Raw genomic sequence first — 22,619 nt, forward strand, 5'->3', positions numbered from 1 at the left:
AAAGTTCAATCCCTGCTTGGTTCAGCTAGCCGGCTCAAGGTTGACTCAGCCTTCCATCCTTACGAGGTCGGTAAAATGACTTTTACCCCCAGCTTTGTGGGGGCTGATAAATTACCTGAAAGCGCTGTGGAATAAGTTGGCGCTATACAAATAACCAGATTTATTTAGTTTGATGATACCCCAAAAATACACAGACTTATGCAGTGAAAATGGTGCATTTCTCACGCCGCAAAATTGTATCCACCCATGTGAATGAGCCCTGGAAAACGTCAAGAACGGATTGGTTGTAGAAGACTAATATTGTCCCCTAGACCGTGTCGATACACAAAACCCTTTGTGTTTGACGAATTCTGATTCTTACAATCGGATGATAAATCCGTCTTCTGCTTGTATAAATATTTTGCGTACCTGTCAAATGATATATGTACAGTCGTCCTCGCACAGAAACCTGCTTTACCTTACTTTCTGCCAGCTCCTCCTGCTCCTTCCGCCGCTCCAGGCAATGAGCTCCTTAGTTCTCCTGATTCATATCTTTCGAGGCCGGCATGTAGGCATCTCACAACTGATATCCCCTCCTCACCTAGCCTGTAGCATCCATGCCATTCGGAAGCCCTCATCTGCTCCAGATGTGGCTTAATTTACTGCGACTCTACTAATTACTGTAATTAAGGATTAATTACTGTTAATTACTTTCACATAAACTCAACGCCAGTCAAAAGTGCATAGCCTTGTGAAGCTGCCACACACACATGCATACGAACACATGATGCCGCATATTACCCATAGCAATAGAAAGGGCTCTGGCAGCTGGGACATGGTGTCACTTTACTGTCACCTCAACTTGTCTTGTGCAGTGACTGGTAACAAGAAGGCCTCCCCCAGTGTCTTCACTCAAATACCAGGAAAATACCTTCGCTAACAAGATGGCATTAAAGAAGCCAAAACAAAGGCAAGACCTTGTGTGGTGGCATAGGTGAGTATTTAAAGGGGTCGGTCAGCTCGACCATGATGTCCATTCTGCAGGCATCATGCTATGGAGCAGGAGGAGCTGAGCAGATTGACAGCCTTCTCTGTATGTAGTGATTTATCAATCACCGATGGCTCCGCCCATCGGAATATTGCTCAGAATGCAGAGGGATGAATGAATAAAAAACTAATTATAGTGAATCTTTCCTTATAAAATGATATATCAATCTGCTCAGCTCCTCCTGCTCTACAACATGATGCCTGCAGTTTGGAACAATATGATCCTAATTAAAGTATCCCTATTCAAAAATGTCTAGAGAGACATCTACTGGGCATAATTGAACCAAACATGGTGGTAATACTATTCAAGAAAATGCAGAAGTGATCAATGTGGGGGGAAAAAAGTTCAAAATGGCTGGTTGAACCATTTTTGATTCGGCCTAAGAAACTTGAATGGAAAAGGGGGTCATGGGATACATGATTTAAGGGTAGAATGTAATCAAATTGATTTGTGCAGTCATTTTTTAATACCTGTAAGTATTTTTGAGTATTAATAAGGTTTATGTTGAATTTTGTGGTATGGAAACCGCTAATCGGATGTCTCTTTTTGGGTACTGGAAGATGACATTCATAATAAAGGACAGAATTTAGTGGTCTCCTCACTAACAAGACAGAACTTGCAAATCGTACATTTTATTCACACATTTGTAAGGCCCACTGACAGAATTCCAAGTGTCTGCCAGGGTCATCTTCACACAACTTTTGTTGTAGCCTTTGTTTGTATGGGTGCTACTTGTGTGTCTTGAGGATCCTTACAACAGTTGGTTGATTTTTCGTGAAAACACAAAACATAGCTTTCAACACCGGAGGATTGAAAACGCTGCTTGGATGACCAGTTCTTGGTTTTTTCCTGGACATTACCAGTTTCCCCGAACTTCTGAAACAATTTCCTTACAGTTGGTGCACTCACTGGCTGTCTTCGTGTGTTCTTGATTGAAAGCTTCGGCCACCTCACATCATCAGGGTGCTCAGTAATGTCTTGAATTAATAACTTTTGGTACCTGCAAAGACGTGGTGATTTTTCTTATCACACATTCAACATATCAACTATAACTTGAAAATGGTTGCAGATATTAGAAAAACAACTGTACCTATCACTTTCTGATGTAATTCTGCCCTTAAATCATGTATCCCATGACCCCCTTTACATTGATGTTTTTTGAGCTGAATCCAAGATTACTTCCACCAGCCATTTTGAACTTTTTTTTTCACATGGATCACTTCCACATGTCCTGGATAGTAGTGTTACCATGTTTGGTTCAATTATGCCCAGTAGATGTCACTTTAGACATCTCTAAAAAGGGATACTGTGAAGCAACCCTCTGGTCCTGGGCAAATAAATTTGGCCGCACTGCTTCTGACATGCACTGGGTATAGTATGCATTGGTAGTCTAAGACACTATATTCTGCTCTGACTGGCCAGCAATGGTCACATGGGCAGGGTAGTTGGAGAAGCTAGTGCAGCCATCTTTATTCAGGCCCAAAAGGCTGCTTTAATAATGATCACGCCGTATGTGTGTGTCATTGAACAGTCATAATATTAAAAAAGGTGAACAATATTTGATCCTCTTGTGACAATGGCACCTGGCATGGGTATACATTAGGCAGCAAGTGAGCTGTCTATTCTTCAAGTTAAGATATTTGAAGTGTAAGGATCTGAGCGACTTTGAGAAAGGCCAAATTGTGATGGCTAAATGATTGATTGGGCCAGGGCACTGACAAAATGAGATTGTGGGGTATTCCCAGTATGCAGTGGTTGGTACCTATCAAAAGTGGTACAAGGAAGAACTGGTGATCCGGTAACAGGGTCATCAGAGCTCAAGGCTCATTGATTCATATGGGGAACTAAGGTCTCGCCCCTCAGGTCCAATTCTACAGAATTCATACTGTAGAATAAATTGCTGCAATGTTAATGCTGGTTATGATAGGCGAATCACACTTTCTCTTACCAGCATAATGTGTGTCCTTTACCTGCAGAGGAGAGGGCACTAGGATGTACTATGGGTACAACACAACCTGGCGGTGGCAGTGTTGTGATCTGGGTGATGTTCTGCTGGTGAGCCCTTGGCATTCATGTTGATGTCACATGTACCACTTACCTAAAAACTTCTTTTTTTTTTTTTTCTTTTGTAAGTACTATTTTGTGTGGGAGGACTCCAATGTGATTCAATGAAGCTCTTTTCTGAAATGTTGGTACTGTTAAACCTTAATCCTATAGTGAGAGATCAATGCGCACAGACATCAGCATTGTAAATGTGGCCATACACATTAATTTATGTTGACTGAACCCATAGATTTTCTGGTGGGCCCCCTAACCGTCTGATGTATATGGCTGTGTCCTGATTTTACCCCGATTGCAGGTATTAGAGGAGCTACAACAGACCAATCTTCTTTCAACATGTTCGGCCCTTTAGCTCTCGGGGAAGATAAGCCACTGCCTCTGCGCTCCCCATTCAAAATATATGGACACTTGGCCAAGCATATGAGGGGGGATAATTGTGCGACAGCTATCTGATGCGTATGGCCAGCTTACAACAATGTATTTGCCTGCCTATACCTTTTTTAGGGTGCTGTTGTCTATATGCAGTGCTATCTTCACCCAACAGTGCACACACAACTGACAATACTTAGAGAGCTAGGATTAAGCAACCTACAGCTTGTCCCATCAGTCCATAGACCTCTTCTTGGATTCCTAGTAACTAGACACATAAGGTACTAGCTGGTTATGTTATTTCCACTAAAATAAAGAATCTAATGTCTGTGGTGTCTGACCGACCACCTGGCACGTTGGATTTCAACTCAATCCTCTCTTCCCTTTTCTCTCTGAGATAAGCATCACCATAGATGTCTTGCCCTTCGAGCGTGGCGCCTTAGCTGTTGACCAATTGATTGCTTGGTTGTGGCCAGCTCAAGGGTTGCTTCACACGAATAGTCTTCCTTAGGAAGAATGAAAGGGGTCGGGTAGTTGAGAAGACATTTTTCCCGCATTTGTGCAACCTTAAGAACTTATCAGAAGCCCTTGGCCTGAAGAACTGGATGGTTCATGGCCACCTAGAAGGAAATGCCAAAAAAATTATTTTTTTGTGATGACCTTCCATTTAGTATTTGGTGTGTAGTAGGGTTCTTTTGTATGTTTTTAGCCTCTGCTAAAGGAATTTCAGGCCGGCTTGTGTAGAGTTTTGTTGGATATGGAAAGTATAAGGATATAACCTTGGAGACTTCATCTGTCCCTTCTTAATATATTTCGCCGTCTCTGTCCAGCGGTCAGGTACATGTATAAGCCACCGTGAGTCTGGTATGTAGTTGAGCACATCACAGAGTGTCTTCTTTATGTCTTCCATCGCTCTTCTTCTCGCTCCATCTTTCTTTCTGTTTTTCCGTCTTTCTCCTCCTCTTTTATCTCCCTGCTAATCCCCCATCTCCCTCCCTCTTCCTTCTCCTCTGGCTGGATATTTTCCCAGCAGACGCCAGTAATACAGTATGTAGAGCTGTGCCCCAGCTCTCAGCATGCAGCAGACCAAATTATTCTCATGTATTCATGAAAAGCTGCCACCGATCCGTCCCTAACACAGAAATGGCCTTTGTTAGTGTTTCTCAAGTGGATTGGCACAGAGAGCGACCCATGCAATTTGGCTTCAAAAGAAAGAAAAGATTTAACCGCGTCACCTCAAGGAAATTTTATTCCTAACACGCAAAAAAATACAGATATAGCAATTTGCCTAAATTGCTGGGCTTTTTATTGTACAATTATGATTTTTTTTTTTCTCCTTTTTTTCCTTTTGACACCAACACGAAGAGTTTCCTGCAGGCGGCGGCCGTTCTGTTCTGGTATGTTATTGTCTTCGGATACACGAACGAGGGAATGGATAATGACAGGAACAGAGCGGTGATATGTTTGGGGGTGTGGGCCGCTTTCCTTTTTTTTTTTTTTTTTTTTTTTTTTTTTAAAAAGGACCAGTTTTCAATATGAAATAAACAACTAGCCATAATGCATGTGCATCTGCTGTGCGTTCTCTGCCCTATAGATTAACATTTAGAAAGGCTTCACACATACCCAGGTGTGCCAGCGTGCCACCGGATTACCTCTAGTCATATGATCCAAACTTCCTCATGTGACAGGAACATATGAAACCGGGATCTAAGTCTACCGTATATACAATGGTGTCTTTATGTACCTGCAGAAAGTCCTGCAAAGGGTTAAGTGCATAACCACCATATCCTATAACACAGCTATGACTTCTTTTAAGAATGGAGAACTTACCTTGGCAACCAGTTAGAAAAAAGTTTTGAGTCTTGACCGGCTTCTAACTTCTACCCAGCTTCCTGGCAACGGTTACAGGTGCCCAAGTACAAGCTATGTATTGCTTGGTCTGAGACCAGCTCTTTGTGGTCGTCGATGATCGTTGGCACGCCTATAATACCATACCGGTGGATGAGCATTCAGTCCTTGTGTAAATCCACACTGAGGTCTGCAAATGCTAAGAATGTCTGAAAGTACAAAACTTTACCAGTTCTTTACCAAGTTTTTACATTTTGTTTTCCTGCTACCTCCACTCTTTGCTGAAGCCCAACATATGTTGGAGTATCACCCAAAAGTAGTCTTTCTGCACTGAGTTATTAGCTTGTCGTTTACAATCAGTTATGGTTGTCTTACGGTAGGCTTGTAAAACGTGTTGGAGAGACCCACCAGTTACATATCGTGACCCTACCTTTTTAAGGGGCCTTTTACACGGCCTGATGATTGGGCGAACGTACTTGCGCAATCATCAGGCCGCGTAGATATGCCCATTAACAGCCGATGAATGAGCAAACACTGGGCGCTTGTTACAATAGTCCAATTCTTAGCCTGTGTAAAAAGTACCCTTGGGGTGAGTTCACACACTGGGGAATTGCTGAGGAATGTGAGCCGAAGCTCTGCAGCAATGTACAGTACAATGAAAGTAAATGGAGTTTTAATAAACCCCATTCGCCTTCAGCAGAAAGAATCTGCTGCAGTAGATGGCCATGCTTCTTCCATATCCACAGCATGCTCTATATGTTGCGGAAATGCTGCAGATTTGCATTGCGGAATTTCTTCGTTCGCAATGCCGTAAGTGAATTCTGCAACGCAAATTTGCATCCAAATCCTCATGCAATGTGTGACCGTACCCATAGACTTCACTTAGATAATGCAGCCTATTTCTAAGAGATTCTTGCACCTTAATTGGAAACTTAGTGTTTTTAATAGTTGGGATACAGATTCATTGGGATTCATTGATGAGAATCTGGCTGCATCCCTTCCATCTAGGCAAAAACAATAAAGAATAAAATGAGTATTTTTAATTTGTCGTGAGCTCCGTGTTTCCTGGGATCATCTTGCATGCCATTATAAAAGAATTAGCATTTTTTTTAGAATGTAATCCGTTTCTTAGAAATATGGAAAATGTATTTTTTTTCTGCTATATTTACTACTACCAGTATACTGTATACGATTTTCTGCATATTCGGTCATCCATAGCAGAGGGGACCCCTAGTGGATATATGTAGAATACACCTAACTATGTTTTTGTATCTAGCCACACAAATACCATTATTAGTGATTTTTTTTCTTTGTTTGTTTTTCTTTAACTGGTAAATTTGTAAGTTTTGCTGAGTTATATTTTATAATGCAAATAAATACAAAATCCTCTAAAATCCACTTATGTACTGAGCTCTATGGGAGTTATATATGTAGTATGGATGTGTTGCATGAGTGTAATACATAGTTACAAGTTTTTATTGTCCTCCTCTGTTTCCAAGCAGTTGTTACTATGTTTAACTATTTCTATTTTTTTAATGAAATGTTATTAAATATGGCCCTATGAGGGTAATATACACATGTGATAATGCTACATCTCTTTGTATCTTTCAGTACTCAGTATTCGGGGAGCACAAGAGGAGGAACCAGCAGACCCTCAGTTGATGCGGTTGGATAACATGCTACTGGCTGAAGGGGTAGCAGGTCCTGAGAAAGGAGGAGGTTCTGCAGCAGCCGCAGCAGCAGCCGCTGCTTCAGGTGGAGCTGGGTCGGATAACTCAGTGGAACATTCAGATTACAGAGCCAAATTATCCCAAATCCGACAAATCTACCATACAGAGTTAGAGAAATACGAACAGGTAAGTAGAAAGAAAGACTGGTGGCGCCAAATGCAGGACTTGTAGAAATCTTTTCAGCTTATCCAAGGGTTCCCCTATAGTAGGGTCTGTAGGGGGTTTTGTGCACATGGTTTAAAGGGGTTTTCTGGGATTTGAAATACCACATACCTGCCACTCCAGCGACGCCCCATCCAGCTCTGGGGCCCCCAAAAAGTTGGTGGGCGATCATGTGTCGTTTGTTGTGCATGTGACCGCTCAAGCCAATCACAGGCTTCATGGGTGACTCTTCTATAGTAGATGTAGCTGAGCGGTCCCATGCGCAGTGTACAACACGTGACCACTTTATGGCTTCTTCCAGCTTTGAGGTTCCAAAACTGGGTGAATCTGCGTTTTTTTTTTGTTTTTGTTTTTTTTTCATTTTCTTTTTTTTTTTTGGTACTTTTTTGAGAAAGTGAAACTTTTTAAAGTTCCAGAAACCCCCCTTTTAATGATTGTGAGTTCTAGTGCAAGGAGTGGTTACACTCAGTCCATTTTGGTGTGTGCTCATGATTTTCTTTACTTACACGAAACGATAATCCTTCAGATAATTGTTGAATCGTGCGAAAATGAACGATAATTGTTCAGTAAAAACCCGAACAAATCGTTGGCCATTTCCTGCATAACAATAATCGTTAATCGTCTGCCAGTTGTTCCACGGGAAAGGCAATCGTTTAGTCTTTTGCAAAACATTCCCAGGCATTTCCAGACTAACGATGGATTGAACAAGCTATGCCAAAAATGAGCAAAAAAATATAAATTCTGATCTGCATGTATGATCGGACATCGTTGGAATGAGCAAACGAGTCATTTGTTTTCGAACGATTAATTGGACCCCAGCGCTGATTTCATTCTGGCACTAGGAGGCCATTCACTCCTATGCATGCAGTCGGGAAAATAGATTGTTGCAGATTACTTGTATCCATTCATAACTCTCAGGAGGTGCTGATGGTTCACAGCGCTACGTTGGAACAGGTAATTAGTTTTCACATTGAGGAGCAAGCAGAACCGTGACTGAGAATATGGAGGACCTCAGAATTCGTCGTTGCTTTATTGGTGTGCACCATAGAGACCTGTCACCCGTATTGAAGGCATTTATTTTTCCAGTTTTATGTAATAATGCTTAAAGTGGTTTTACACCCCCCCCCCCCCCCCTTAAATGTTTTACAAACAGCTGACAATAGCATAAAATAACAGAGAGTAACTCGGCTATCCAATCCCTCTGCTACTCCCAAGCTGGAACTTCCTGGGTCCCCACCAGTGATGTCGTGGCCCGTTGACACTAGATCGCCACCTCAGTCACGTGTTATAATCTACATACGACGTTGCTGTTATAGTTCATCATTCATTTTCTGCAGGCATAAAGATTATCATTGGTTCGCTCACTAATCAGTTTAAATACCGGTCATTCAGTCGTCCTCCATTAACTTTTATACAGCAAACGATGTATTGGCCTGTATGAACAGGGTGCACGACCCAACCGTGAGGTCATTGTCTTACACAGACCCCAATGCTGATCGCACAAAATTCGCTCAATAGCATGCTGAAAGAGAGCAATGAGCCTTATCAGGAATTCACAGCGGGGTACAGCTGATACTATTGTTTCAGCTGCATCCCGCTCCCTGAACACAGGCGGGGTATGAAGAACACAACGGTCCAGCTGTGTTCTTCATACCCCGCTCGGAGGGCTCCACTGTATAACAGCCGGGCGCTCCGAGCAAAGAACAGCTGGATGCAGAAGACAAGCGGCCCCGCTTGTCTTCTGTATCCCCTATTCGGAGCGCTGTATGCACACGATTATCACTTAAAAGTCGCTCAAAAAACATCTTTTGAGCGATAATCGTTGTCTAAATGGGCCTTCAGACTAGACAATCTTAACCAGCTCCAGATTCATCAGACTGTCTAGTAGAAGTTTATACCACTTATTAGTTATTTTAGTTTCTGCACAAAGTTGTGCCAAAATTTGTGTGCATTTTTGGCATAACCACAACCATTTTCTACGATGGAACTCCTCTTTGTCAGACACAGCCAAAAAGTGTTCAAAAGTAACACATTAAATGTAGCACAAAGCATGTTTCAAAGAAGTAAAATAAACACGTGTTTGAAGTTCCCAGAAGCAAATTGGTGCAGAGCTGATTCGGTTCAAGGGGGCAGCGGGGAACTGTTGTTCCACTGTGATCCCCAAACAAGTAAGTCCATAACACTCATTGGGCATTTTATTGTGAATGTCATTACTCTGGGTCTTTGGAGGATAATCCTCGGAGCGCTGTTTCACTTATTTTACTTCTTTTGGATGCATATATGGTCATTATTGGACACATAAGTTACCCCATTACAGATTGGTGCTCTCTTCAGTGGATATATGGGTAGGGCAGGGGCTCCTCTTACTGTTTTACTCAACCAAAAGGTGTTTAAAGGCAGACGTGGCTTTTAGATGTGGTGGTCCGCCCTAGATATAGGGCACTATCACCGCACCAGGTGAGTCCCTCTATTTCTTTGTATCCTTTTTACTATTTAATATCAGCCAGGTATATTGGAGCACCAAGAAACAGCAGAATTTTCAATAGTAAATCTGCCCGGCTCTCTTTATATCCAGAGGCTTAAAACCACTAACACCGAATACCTCTCACAGCTGAAAGTTTGCAACAGTTTATCCCATCCTCTGTGAGCAACGTACATCAGCAGAACTAATGTCTCTCCTGTCCTGATAGTTTTCCATCAAGTTAAATGTATCCTTCTGCCCATAGAATAGTCTAGACTCTTGTAGAGTATTCTTGGCTGTGAGACGTGTTGGTCTGTATTTGTTTTCAGCCTTTGGATATAAATAAGAATGTTCCCATTCACTGACTTCAAAGTTTTTGAAAATAATGCAGAATTGAAACATGAAAAAGTTTGATTTAAAAGCTGCAAAACTTATTACACTGTTTCCCTGGGGGAAAGAGGAGCGGGGGTGATCCTCCATGGTTAGAAATTACTATATTACAGAATAATAAACCTTTTATGAATGTGCTGTGACTTTTTGGACATTATGTTTCATAAATCATAGAGCGGAATTGAACACCAGTATCTACTCCATGATCCTTATGACAAAAATGGACATTGGTCATAAGAAACAAGACTTAAGGCTCATTTACACACAACCATTATCGCTCAAAATCCATTCAAACGATTTATTTTGAGTGATGATAATTCCGTGTAAATGCTATAATCGTTAGCTTTACTGCCAAACGATGATTATTAGTTCAGCATAAAAACCATAGTTCGGCTGGCCAGCTGATGGCAGGGACTGCACATTGTGATTCTCCATGGGAGCGCTGATAACATTGTTTGCAGCTGTTGACTGTGGGGGGGGGGGGGGGGGGGGAGAGAGACACACGACAATGGAGCTGCATGCAGATAAAAGACCACTCACTGTTATCTGCATACAGAAAAGGAGCTTCATTTAAATGCAAATAAAGAGAATAAGCTACTGATGGGCATTAGTGTCCATTAGTAGCTATGCAAAATGATTGCTCAAAACTGTCACTCAAACTGTCTTTTGAGCGAATTTTGAGTGAATCTTTGCGTGTAAATGGGGCTTTAAAGGGGTATTCCACAAGATAAGTGATATCTGATTGTTGGCGGCCCCATTGTTTAGACCCCCACCAATCATGTCTGCATTCCCTTCTCACTGCAAGGCAGCTTTAAAAGATTGGCATGCCAAGTACATGCCCTGCCACTCCATTCAGTTCTGTAGGGAAGCTAAACAGAAAAAAGTACTACTTAAAGGGAACCGGTTACCTCTGATCAACACCACAAACTTGGTTCTGGTGCTGTTTGGGACATGATGGGGAGCCGAGGGATTTTTTTTTTACGCTCACTTGCTCTCCTGATCCCATGTTGTCCCCTGGTGAAGACTATAGGGAAGAGTGTGCTTGGCAGTCTGAAAATTCTCAGATTTTCATGCTGTTCCTGGACTATACGGGTAAAACGGTACGGGAAAGTGGATGAGTATTAAAAAATACTTCCCCAGCTCCCCGTTAGTCTATGATGCAGTTTGAAGGTCACTGGTTCCCTTTAACTAACTTTTGGCCGTCCCATAAAATGGAATGGTGCACCAGCATGCTTGTTCAGTAGCTGTTCCATTCAAGCTCATTGAGGATGAAAGGGAGTGCTGAAAGGGTGAAACGGGACCCCCGTTGTCATGATTAGTGGGACCCTAGTGATCACACATATATATCATCTCTCCCGGATAGGTGATAAATGTAAATTCTTAGAATACCCCTTTAAGGTAATTTGAGAGATGGCCAAAGCTATTGCACATGATGAAAAGCTGAAGTTTAATATGTAGTATATCAACTTAACAGAAAAGGCATGAGGTAAAAAGTGAATAAATCTACGTGAGTATGCAGAGAGCAGACTATAAATTTTAACACTCTTGCTCACTTTTAGGCCTGTAATGAATTTACAACACATGTGATGAATCTGCTGCGAGAGCAGAGCAGGACCAGACCCATCTCCCCCAAAGAGATCGAACGCATGGTCGGAATTATCCACAGAAAGTTTAGTTCTATCCAGATGCAGCTCAAGCAAAGCACATGTGAAGCCGTCATGATCTTGCGGTCCCGCTTTTTAGATGCACGGTAAGACTACAATGGATGAGTCCCCCTGATATTTCTTATATGGTGTTATCAAGGTCTATGGTTCGGATGACTGAATCGGTCTTCTAACACAGATTGCTGTATTCTATCTAGTTAATAACATGCTCCAACTATGGAATATCTTGTAGTAATGGGTGATTTAGAAGCCTTTAAATGTAGAAGAAAGGGTCACACTTTTTACGCCTTTCAAAAATTGTATATATTTATGTTCAAACCCTTTGCTGGCCCTCACAAGTACAATCAAGTGGGCTGAGGTGCGACTATCTTGGTGGTCAACTCACTGGACCACAGCAAACAATATGGGTCCCTAAAAACTGCGGCCTTCTATTCCATATATATATAGAGACACTTTTGACCCAAAGTATTTTCTGCAAATCATGTCCTATGAGGAACAGTCTTAAAGGAATGTTTGACTTGCAAAAACGAAGGCTGAGAGGAGACTTAATAGCGGTCTACAAACATCTGAAGGGCTGTCACAGTGTAGAGGGATCAGCCCTATTCTCATTTGTACAAGGAAAGACTAGAAGCGATGGGATGAAACTAAAAGGGAGGAGACACAGATTAGATATTAGACAGTGAGGGGGATCAATGAGTGGAACAGGTTACCACGGGAGGTGGTGAGTTCTCCTTCAATGGAAGTCTTTAAACAGAGATCAGGTGACCCTGAAGGTCCCTTACAACTCTACCATTCTATGATTCTGGGTGAAAAGTTAAATTGGAGGTGGCTCAGTTGCCACCATGGATTCTAGTTCATTTGTTTCCCATCTCCCAATGAATTGAATTCATTTCCTATACACACCAGTGTCCAATTGAATTTGTATTGAAGTGGTGTGGAAAATATTTGGATAGCATTAAGGCCCAGTGTCCACGGGCGGATCTGATTTGTGGAATCCGCACGGGTCACCCGCAAATCAAGCCTCCCATAGAGAAGCATGGCCGTCCGCACATGAATTAAAGCATGCAGAATTGTTTTGCTGACCTCTTTGTCCGGAAAACAAATCGCAGCATGCTCCATTTCAGTGCTGATCGGCACAGACTGCTTCCATTGAAGTCAATGGAAGCCATCCGATTCGCGACCAGTCCACAATTGAATTGCAGATGGGCCGTGGATTAAGCAGGAGTTTAAAAAAATAACAAAACTCGACTGTGCATGTGTGGCGGCTCGCCGACCGGCGCTTCTGCACAAATCCGGAGTGAAGAAAATAGAAAACCCGGATGAGTAAGCAGAGACCTGAGGAATATTTTGTGTGAAAAAGTTCACGTAAGATACCAAGTATCACTCATCATCAATGAGTTAAATTGGTGTAAAGGGAATGTGCCATCAGAAAATTAGCTATTGTGTAAATCAGGATTTTATGTTAATCCCCAGTCACATTAAAATTGGAAAAACCCTCCTGAAAATGTCACCTTTTTTATTATAGATTTTGAATTTGGTGCAGAACTCTGTCGCCTTAAGTGTATTTTTAATCCCTTAGTGACATCATTAATTTTAGCTTTAAAAAACAGTAAAACGTTTCGCCAGAAGTCATAGCTTTATTATTTTCTTTTTCAGTGCAGCTGTAGGAGACCTTGTATTTTGCGGGAGAAGTTCTAGTTTTTTGAGTACATATATTAAAATGCACTCATTGTAAAAAAACAAAGCAAAACAAAAAAAAATCCCTCCTATAGGAGTTATTGGAATCAAATGAAAATGTATCTGTGTGATTGTAAAGATATAAAGTGATCGATTACAAGATCGGATCAAAAGGATCATTTATTACCAAAAGCTGAACACTTGAGGGAAGGCTCTAGTACCCTGTTGTACCGACTCTAGTTTGCATGCAAGATGACAACTTTTCAGCAGTCCTCTCATTATCACAGGGAGGATTACAATGAAAGATGAACACCTATATATAGAGAACGGTCATAGCCTATGGGCAATTGTGAATGGTAAATCCTATCTACTTCGCCTCAATGCACAATGACTTCTGCACAGGTCTAGAACAGTCTCCCATACAAGTCAATGGGTCCGATTCTGTCCACTGTGTGAATGACCCATGAGGCTGCTGTAAATCATCACTCTAAATACTGCTAAATGTAGCTCAAGAAAGATGGCCGGCCCCATAGTCCTGTATAGACAGCAGAATAAAAAATCTACAATCCAAAAATAAAGACAGTGAAACCTTTTCAATTTTTTTTAATCTATCGGGTTTTAATTAGTAAAAGAAATTTCAAGTAATTTCCTTTAAAGTTGTACTTTGCTGCGATTTTCAGATTAAAAAGCTCGTAATATACTGCGGTGGACTGATACATACTGTATTCCCATGTACGATTCTATGAATGAAGACTTTCACATATAAATGAGTGCATCCTGGTGTCTCTAGAGATTCCTGCACAGCAGCCTAAAGTATGTCAGGAACTCCTTCCCTCTCTGTACATGCCTTAGGCTGTGTATACCTCTGCATTAGGAGATCTGCTTTTTCAGCATAGGAGCAGGAAAACGGATTAAAGCTGTGACGAATCAGTTCCATGACGGACACAAACAGCACCCAGCAGACCCCGTTGACTCGTAATGGTGCACAACAAGCTCCTTCGTGGTTTTCATCACTTTGCCAGAAAAAAATGGCACAACACGCGACGCTATTTTTTTTCAGCAAATATGATGGAATCTCCATTGAAGATGTGAACAGAGTCTTAAAGGGGTTGTGCCAGAATTACAAGCTATCCCCCATCAAGAGTATAAGGAATAACTTGCTGATCGGTGGGGATTTCACTGCTGAGACCCCCACTGATCCTAAGAAGAGGGGTCCAGTGTCCTTCATCCTCTTCACTGCAGTGAGGAAGAGACTGAATGGAACATCGGTCGTGCGCTGGCGCTCAATTGATTTTCAACGTCCCTGCCGGAGATGGCCGAGTGGCAAGCACTTGGATATTTTTGTCTAAGGGCTCTTTCCCACGAGCGTATATCGGCCGTTCGTTTTCACGGCCGGCCGATATACGCTGTGATCTGATGCATTGGATTCCAGATCACATGGCCGTATTCCTGAGATGTAAAAGCGCCCGGCCAGGCCAATATAGCGCTGGGCTTTTTTACGTCGGGCCCAAAAGATAGCCCTGGAACTTTTTTTTGGGCACATGGCTAAGCTCCCGCCCTCTCCCCGCCCCTTGTCCATAGCCATCAATGGGAGGAGGTGGGACAGGCTGGTGCTTAGCTCTGCCCTATACCGCCCCGTCCCATTGCAAAGAACGAGTGGGGGGGAAAGCAGAGATGAGCCAGTGATGGGGAGGGAGGAGAACGGGGCAATGGCATGGTGACCTTGGCACATATGCGCTGGGGCCCATGCTGTGTGAACGGGTGCGCAAACCTTAGATTTGTGCGCCTGTTCACGAGCCTCTACGCCCCAGACAATAGCGTATATCGGCCAGCCGTAAAGACGCCGGCTGACATGCGCTCGTGGGAATAAAGCCTAATTGAAATGAATGGAGATCTGATCGTGCATGGTCAGCTAGCACTCCATTCACTCTAACGTCACTGTGGGGAAGTAGTGAACAAGCAGTGACAGCTAGAGCGGGACGGGAGTCCACCATTCTTGAAGTGGTCTTGGCGTTGAGTCCCCACCAATCAGCAAGTTATATCCTATCCTGTGAATAGGCGATAACTCATGATTCTCGTACAAGTCCTTTAAGTATTTTGTCATTAAAATGATCTATCCCTTTCTGCGGTTCTACTGCCGGTGTAATAAATATATATTTTTCTTTCTTGATAGACGGAAGAGAAGAAATTTCAACAAGCAAGCTACAGAAATTTTGAACGAGTATTTCTATTCACACCTCAGCAACCCATACCCCAGTGAAGAGGCCAAAGAGGAGCTAGCCAAGAAGTGTGGCATCACCGTATCACAGGTAGAGCATGCCTATGAGTCCTATAGAGAAATGTTTAGTCCCTGGGCCTCATAGCTTTTAGTATTTAGTACTGGACAATTTATTATATGGATTGTCCTTTTACGATGCTTGACTGTATGGTTTATAGTCCAGGAGGGCACATTGAGCTTTATAGATGGGGCTCCGCCATCACCGTTTTCTCCCTCCTATTACTTAGAACCGAGAGACTAGTAAGTTGGAAGACTTCTGTTGTCTATTAAGAATAATGGATGCCCATTGATTTCGAATTGTGCTATGTAATACTTCATTATCTATCCCTGCAGAGAAGTAAGTATGTAACCACTTATTTACCCCGTGGTGGCACTGCAGGGGGAGTGGCAAGATACACAACGGTTTCACCGCCACTAGCAGTAGATTGACCGGACCCATTGGAAATAGTTAGAAATGTACAGTATCCATTATATCCGTGTTAAATGTTACAAACTTATCATTCATCTCTCTGTCTCTGTTGCACATACTGCAGGTATCAAACTGGTTCGGAAATAAGCGAATCCGCTACAAGAAGAACATAGGTAAATTTCAAGAGGAAGCCAATATATATGCTGCCAAAACAGCTGTGACTGCTACCAATGTGTCAGTTCACGGAAGTCAAGCCAATTCGCCCTCAACTCCCAGTTCTGCTGGTTAGTTTATGTTTTTTTTTGTTTTCTTTTCTTTTTTCTTTTTTGTTTGTTGCTATTTTAGTTCTCTTTTACCTCCAGCCTTTCTTTACTATAGTCTTTGTTCACTTTATTCTCTTCCCATCTTGTCTCGATGCCATCGTCGTCTTTGTCTTACCTTCTGCCTTCTTCGTGCCCTTTCTCTTTACTCTTCTATATCGTCTGTATTATTTTCCCTGTTTTGTTTTGCTTTCCCTTGCTTATTTTCTAGATTAGCTTCCCGCTGTTTGTGTTCAGATATTACCATATTCTCTGATGTCTTTTTTCTCACCTATATTTACCTCAGTAATATTGGGATTTGAGTTATTAAAGCCTCTTGAAATAGCCCTCAGCAGCTGCCATTTTGTATGCAAAGTTTTTTTTTTTTTTTGTTTGTTTTTTTTCAACACTATTACAGATCTTGATTACTCGTACCTACAATGTGTCCTGTGTGAAACGGCTGGTCTACCATCTCTAGAAGGTGGCAGAACATATTACCTAAATTAAAGGGTTGAACCACTATGCTGATCGTATTACTGCAAATGCTCTGAGATATTCCTTCATTTATAGTCTTGTAGGACTTATGGGGCCCTACCCAAATTTTGCAGCCTTATTCATATTTGTTGAACTTTAATGTATTTGCTGGTTGTATGTTTCAGTTCATTTTTTTTTACTTGGTTTATACATTGTAGAGATTTGTGTGTTGGCCTGGGAACATAAGCATTATAACCGTAGCAAGCCAACCTGTATTGGAGAATTGGAGATTGTGCTGTGGGATTTTACTGGAGTTTCTTTAATATTAGACTACAATCAAAAAGTTGATTAAACTTTTTATGTAAATTTTTAGTCAACTCTCTTGTGTATATATAAAGCAGGTGGTTTCACAAAAGGTGCTGCTTAGGCTGCACCACTCTTCGGACTTCAATAAGGCAGCATTAGCTTCCTTCAGTCCACACTATAAAGTAGAGGTGGTAGAGCTTGCAGAAGGACACTGGCTATTTTATTAGACACCTACTTAGTAGCACGTTGGGCTTCCTTTGCCCTTCAGACCCACTCAAACTCATCTTGGCATAGACTCCACTAGGTGTTGAATTCGTTTTGCAAGAATATTGGCCTATATGGACAAGATGGTTTTTGCAATTTAGATGGAAGTACTGAGATACCTCTGAACAGCTAACAGGAAAAGTTAATCAACTAATGCGTCTTGTGCCGAATTGTGACCCTTCCATTATCATAGTGCAACATAAATCTGCATTAATCTGACCAGGTGATGTTTTCCCACTGCTCAGTGATCCAACTTTTGCAGTATTTTGCCCACTGGAGTCTTGCTTTTCTGTTTCTCAGACCTCTATGGCATTGGAACTGGTCGTCTGCTGCTATATCCCATCTGTGTTCAGGATTGATGATTTGTGGATTTGGAGTACCAGTTGCATATTCGACTGCAATTTGTCTGACACTGCAGTCTGTCAAAACGAATCTTGACCTCTTTCGCTGACCGCTTTCCCTTTTGTCGGTTATGTTAACATCCACAGGATTCCCTTTTACTAGATCTTTTTCCTCAATCGCATCATTCTCGGTATACCCTTGATGACATAGCACTAGAAAAGCCCACAATGTTGACAGTTTTTCAAATCCTTGCCCTGGCTACCCAAGCACCAATGACCGGGCCTCGTTCAAAGTTACTCGGGTTGCTTGATTTAACAATAAATCCTGTTAGTTGTATAGCGCCAACTTATTCCACAGTGCTTTTGAGTAATTTATTTATTACCCCCTCCCCCCCCCCCCCCCCCACCAAGCTGGGTACTGATTTTACCGACCTCAGAAGGAAGGCTGAGTCAACCTTGAGCCAGCTACCTGAACTATGCAAGATGATGCAACCTTCAGGTCGTGAGCGAGAGCTAAGGACTGAATTTCTGCTGTCTTAGCACTCTGCACCACATGAAGCTCCCATTCCAATGTGGATTCACACTGAAACTGATCCAGAGAAAACTTGTTCAATTCCTTTTATACTGAACTCTCCAGAGTCATACATCGAATTCTAAGATCTAAGCTCCAGTTGTAGAAGGGCTCGCTAAGGCACATTACTCGAGCGAGTAGTGCCTTAGCCGAGAATCTCCCTGCTCATCTCTAAAGATTCAGGGGCCGGCGGGGGAGGGCGGGGAGGAACTGACTGAGGGGAGATCTCTCTCTCCCTCTCTCCCCCCTGCTCCCAGCCGCAACTCACCTGTCACCCGCGCCGGCCCCCGAATCTTTAGAGACTAGCGAGGAGATACTCGGCTAAGGCACTACTCACTCGAGTAATGTGCCTTAGCGAGTATACTCGCTCATCTCTAGTCTTCAGTATATCTAACATATTCTAGATCCATGCCAAACTGTGTGCTGTATTTGTTATCTCAGATCTGGTTATGGTTTTCTACTGGGATTTGATGACCATTGTGTCCAACATCTGTAGATTTTCCTAAACCAATTCCCCCCATCATAAGCTTAATCGCCCAATACGAGGCTTAAATTCATCAACGTCCCATAACGGAATTTAAAAGAACCAAACCTGAAGGGTGATGTTACCAAATCCTTCAATAATATGATCTTCATCACTTTGCCAGAAACTCCATTGGAATGATCTGTATAATTTATTGCCATGGGCTGTGCAATAATTAGATCTCTGTAGTTGATCACTTGTTGATGTCATCATTAAGTCATTTGGCTAATGAAATCTCCAGGAATTGATTCAGGGATAGTTGGCAACTCTCCAGAAAAGAGATTAAGGATGAAGCAATGGGGAATTGAGCATAACTGGGATAGAGGTTAAAAATGATAGACGAAGAGCGATGGTGGATTGGGACAGAGCTGCTTAGTAGGGGGAAACTATAAAATGACAGCATGGAATAAAATGGATCATAACACAAAGGCAAAATGAGACTTGAAGATAAAACGAAGAGCTGATAGGGGGGTCACTTCCAATCCATGACTACACGGTTATAAATTCACGTGTAGTTTATGCCTTGCTATGCTACCACATTAGGGCTTATGTGTTTGATCCAATCATTAGGTTTGTCGTTTTCCATAATGTAATCAAAGGTGTGATGAGAATATTCCTTTGATTATTCCCTTTTATGATCATTAATTAAATTCGTAGATCATATAAAATATTTGTCTGATTTGCTTGTTCGACTATAAATTATGGCCAATGTAAAATTTTATGCGGCCATGTTCTGTGAAGTCCCGTCAACCGTAAAGGAGGGCAAGTCTCGAACATCCATAAAAACCTTTCCTTTTTCATATACACATAAGGCATGGCATCGACGCATTTCAGGCCATAGTCTTTAGGTGTTGCCAAAACTAAGAACTGATGTCGAAATGTGCCTGGTTCCTATTTATGTTCCCAGTCTGTATATTGGGAGGAGAAGAATGGCATTGAGGCCACCAATGTGGGAAATCAAATGAAGACATGGAAACAACTTTGCCGTTTCTGTATTTCTCCCAGACAAAAATAAACTATCCTGTACCTGTGTAGTTTCTGTCCCATTTATTTCCTTACAACCTAACTCTAGAGAATGGTGTACAAAGAACCCTAAATTTTGTTCGATCAGTGAGGGTCATTGGGACTCCATCTATGGGAAAGCACTTGAAGAAACCGTTATCAACTTCCATATTACCAATGTGAAAAGTAGCAAGAGCTGGGCTCCTATTCCTTTGATATAAGCCTTTCCAATCCTGAAGAAGGGTTATGTTTTCCTAGCCCTGTATAGGCAAGTTGATTCCCCGTCCTGATCTTACGCCATCTTACTTCCTGCGTATTCTTGCAGGCAGTCTCCAATTCTCTCTGTGAGCAGTCTTTCTCGGTGTCAGGCGGTATTTAACTTTACTGGCACATTTCACGTCTTCATTTCTTTGTGCGGAATAAACATATGCTGTTTGCAATATGCAGTTCTGTTTGTTAGCTGGATGACAGGTATATGGTACTTTAATAAACATAAAGTGGAAATCCCTTCTCTGAAAGCGCTTACATTGTAATTAGGAGCATAGACAAATAAAAGAAACAGGAGGGATGTATTTAAATATACATTTCTGCTTCACATAAGCCTGCCTGTACTAGAAGCATCTCATTGTCATTGGAATTGGCGGTGGGAGAGGGGATTGAGATTGTGAGGACAAAGCATTTGAAAGTTGGACATCTGACGACAGTATTGACTCAAGATAATGAGAGGAGATAGACCACAATATAGTCTACAGAAAGAGGGCAGAAGGAGATGGTTGGGGTGGAAGAAAGCATCTGATGAGCCCTTTCCAGTGGCCATTTGAGATATTTAAAGGGCTTGTTCCATAAAGACTAGGAGGACAAGTGGACATCAGGGAGAGCCAGGACAGAGAGCTACTCCGGTGAAGCCATGCTTGTTGGTCATTCATTTTAATTACTATTTGGTCATTAATTTTAAAGCAGATGTGTAAGGCACAGTTACAACAATTGATTACTGGGGAGTTGAGAAGTCCGACCCGCAGCTCAGCTGGTCACTACGCTGGCATCTTTACCTGGTCACTGTATGGTAGTGCAAGTTGTTATTCTAAGTGGGACTGAACCAGCAGTACCAGTGCTGACTTCAGAACAATGGCTGTGCGGATACAGTAGTGTTTTCCCAACTCCGGTCCTCAAGGCACTCGAACAGGTCATGTTTTCAGGATATCCTATAGTAAAAACACCTGTGGGATGTCTGAGGCATTCACAAGAATTACATCACCTGTGCACTACTGAAGAAATCCTGGAAACATGACCTGTTGGGAGTCCCTGAGGACTGGAGTTGGGGAACACTGCGATACAGACTAGTGCTTATGGCATACAGTCGCTCCAGTAAATAATATAAATATATCTAATAAAAAAAAAGTTATGCTTTTACTTGTTTTATACCACTTTGTAGGCATAAGATAAGGCCAAAGTGATGATATATTTTAGAAGGAAGCTGTCATCACTTTTGAGCCCCACATTATGGGGCTCAAAGGTAATGAAACTGGTTCCAGGGAGCTGTGTTTGATACTCACTGGATCCCCGATCCAGCACTGTCCACCCGTGAATTTAGGACACAGCACCAAGTTTTCAGCCAACTGTGTGTACGCCCTCCCATTCAGCTTTATGGCAGAGTGCGTGCAGAAAGCCAGCTAAAGAGTCATGCTGTGTGTATGCACCACTTTCACTGGGACACTGCATCGGAATGGCGGACCTGTTGAGTATCAAATACAGCCCCCAGGACTCCCCATTCCATACCCCTTGAGCAGCATAATGTTGGGCTAAAGGGTTATGACGGGTTCCCTTTAAGGATCTTGTGTGTAGGACCTACTTTGCAAGCTACAGCTCTATGTAAGTTTTAGGCAGCTTAGGGAAAAATGTGGCAAAATAAGAATGCTTTAAAAATAGAAGTATTAATAGTTTTTTGGTCAATTAACAAAATGCAAAGTGAATGATCATCACTTCCAGGACTCCATGTTCTTCTTTAAGCTGGTTGGAGATGGTTGGAGTCAAGAAGATGGTTGGAGTCAATCAGACACCATCTATTTTTGAAAAAACAAATTCTTACCTTGCAGCAATTTTCCAACACCTGCCTAAAACGTTTACATAGTCCTATACACTTAAGTGAGCAGATTAAAGGAGATTTATACTTTGCTTTCCACATGCACTATTGGGTATTTCCGCAATAAAGGCATCATGGGAGCTCAATATATAGCATGGCTTCCTTCCATCATTTTATTATTGGGTTTGTATTTGCATATGGGTCAAAATCTGAATCTGAGTTACTTTCCATGTTGACTTCATATGGAGTTCATTCTTGGTACTCCATTACCCTCTAGACTAGACAGTAGACTTGAGTTGTTTGCTTTGAAAATCAGCCTAAAGAATGTCTGTGCTTGGGATGGGGAAATCTGATGCAGAGTTCTACGGGGGCCACAAATCTTTAAGTGTAATATATGTATAGCACTGCAGGTTATGCTGGTACCATAATAACGAATAGTACTATACACTGAAGCAAATGAGATGCTGGGAAACAAGATCAAGCTTCAAAAATGGAGCTGGCAAAAGGCATATATTTCAGAGAAGGGACAAGTTAGTTGCGCCCATTCCCTGTATACCTTTGATTTTTCAACATCACAAAATCTTTGACATAAGAAACGCTTTTGAAGAAAATTTTAAAGAACTCCAGTGATGAAAGTCGGTAGAATAAAGACCTCGTAGAGTTTTCCAACAATAAGAATTGAA

The 22,619-nt window shown here is 42.0% G+C and overlaps 1 protein-coding gene across 5 annotated transcripts in view; it reads left to right on the top strand.

The window, feature by feature from the left end:
- The window catches only part of LOC136621625 (pre-B-cell leukemia transcription factor 1), a 132,454-nt gene that overhangs the window by 88,000 nt on the left and 21,835 nt on the right, over positions 1-22,619 (top strand). For 4 of the 5 annotated variants that reach the window (XM_066597247.1, XM_066597250.1, XM_066597248.1 and 1 more), the window contains exons 3-6: positions 6,917-7,161; positions 11,608-11,798; positions 15,563-15,698; positions 16,201-16,360. In XM_066597247.1, the coding sequence (XP_066453344.1) occupies positions 6,917-7,161; positions 11,608-11,798; positions 15,563-15,698; positions 16,201-16,360 (732 nt within the window). The remainder of the gene's footprint in view (positions 1-6,916; positions 7,162-11,607; positions 11,799-15,562; positions 15,699-16,200; positions 16,361-22,619) is intronic. The other variant, XM_066597249.1, reaches the window with a different exon arrangement.

Source organism: Eleutherodactylus coqui, chromosome 3 (genome assembly GCF_035609145.1).
Source record: "Eleutherodactylus coqui strain aEleCoq1 chromosome 3, aEleCoq1.hap1, whole genome shotgun sequence".
Lineage (NCBI taxonomy): Eukaryota > Metazoa > Chordata > Amphibia > Anura > Eleutherodactylidae > Eleutherodactylus > Eleutherodactylus coqui.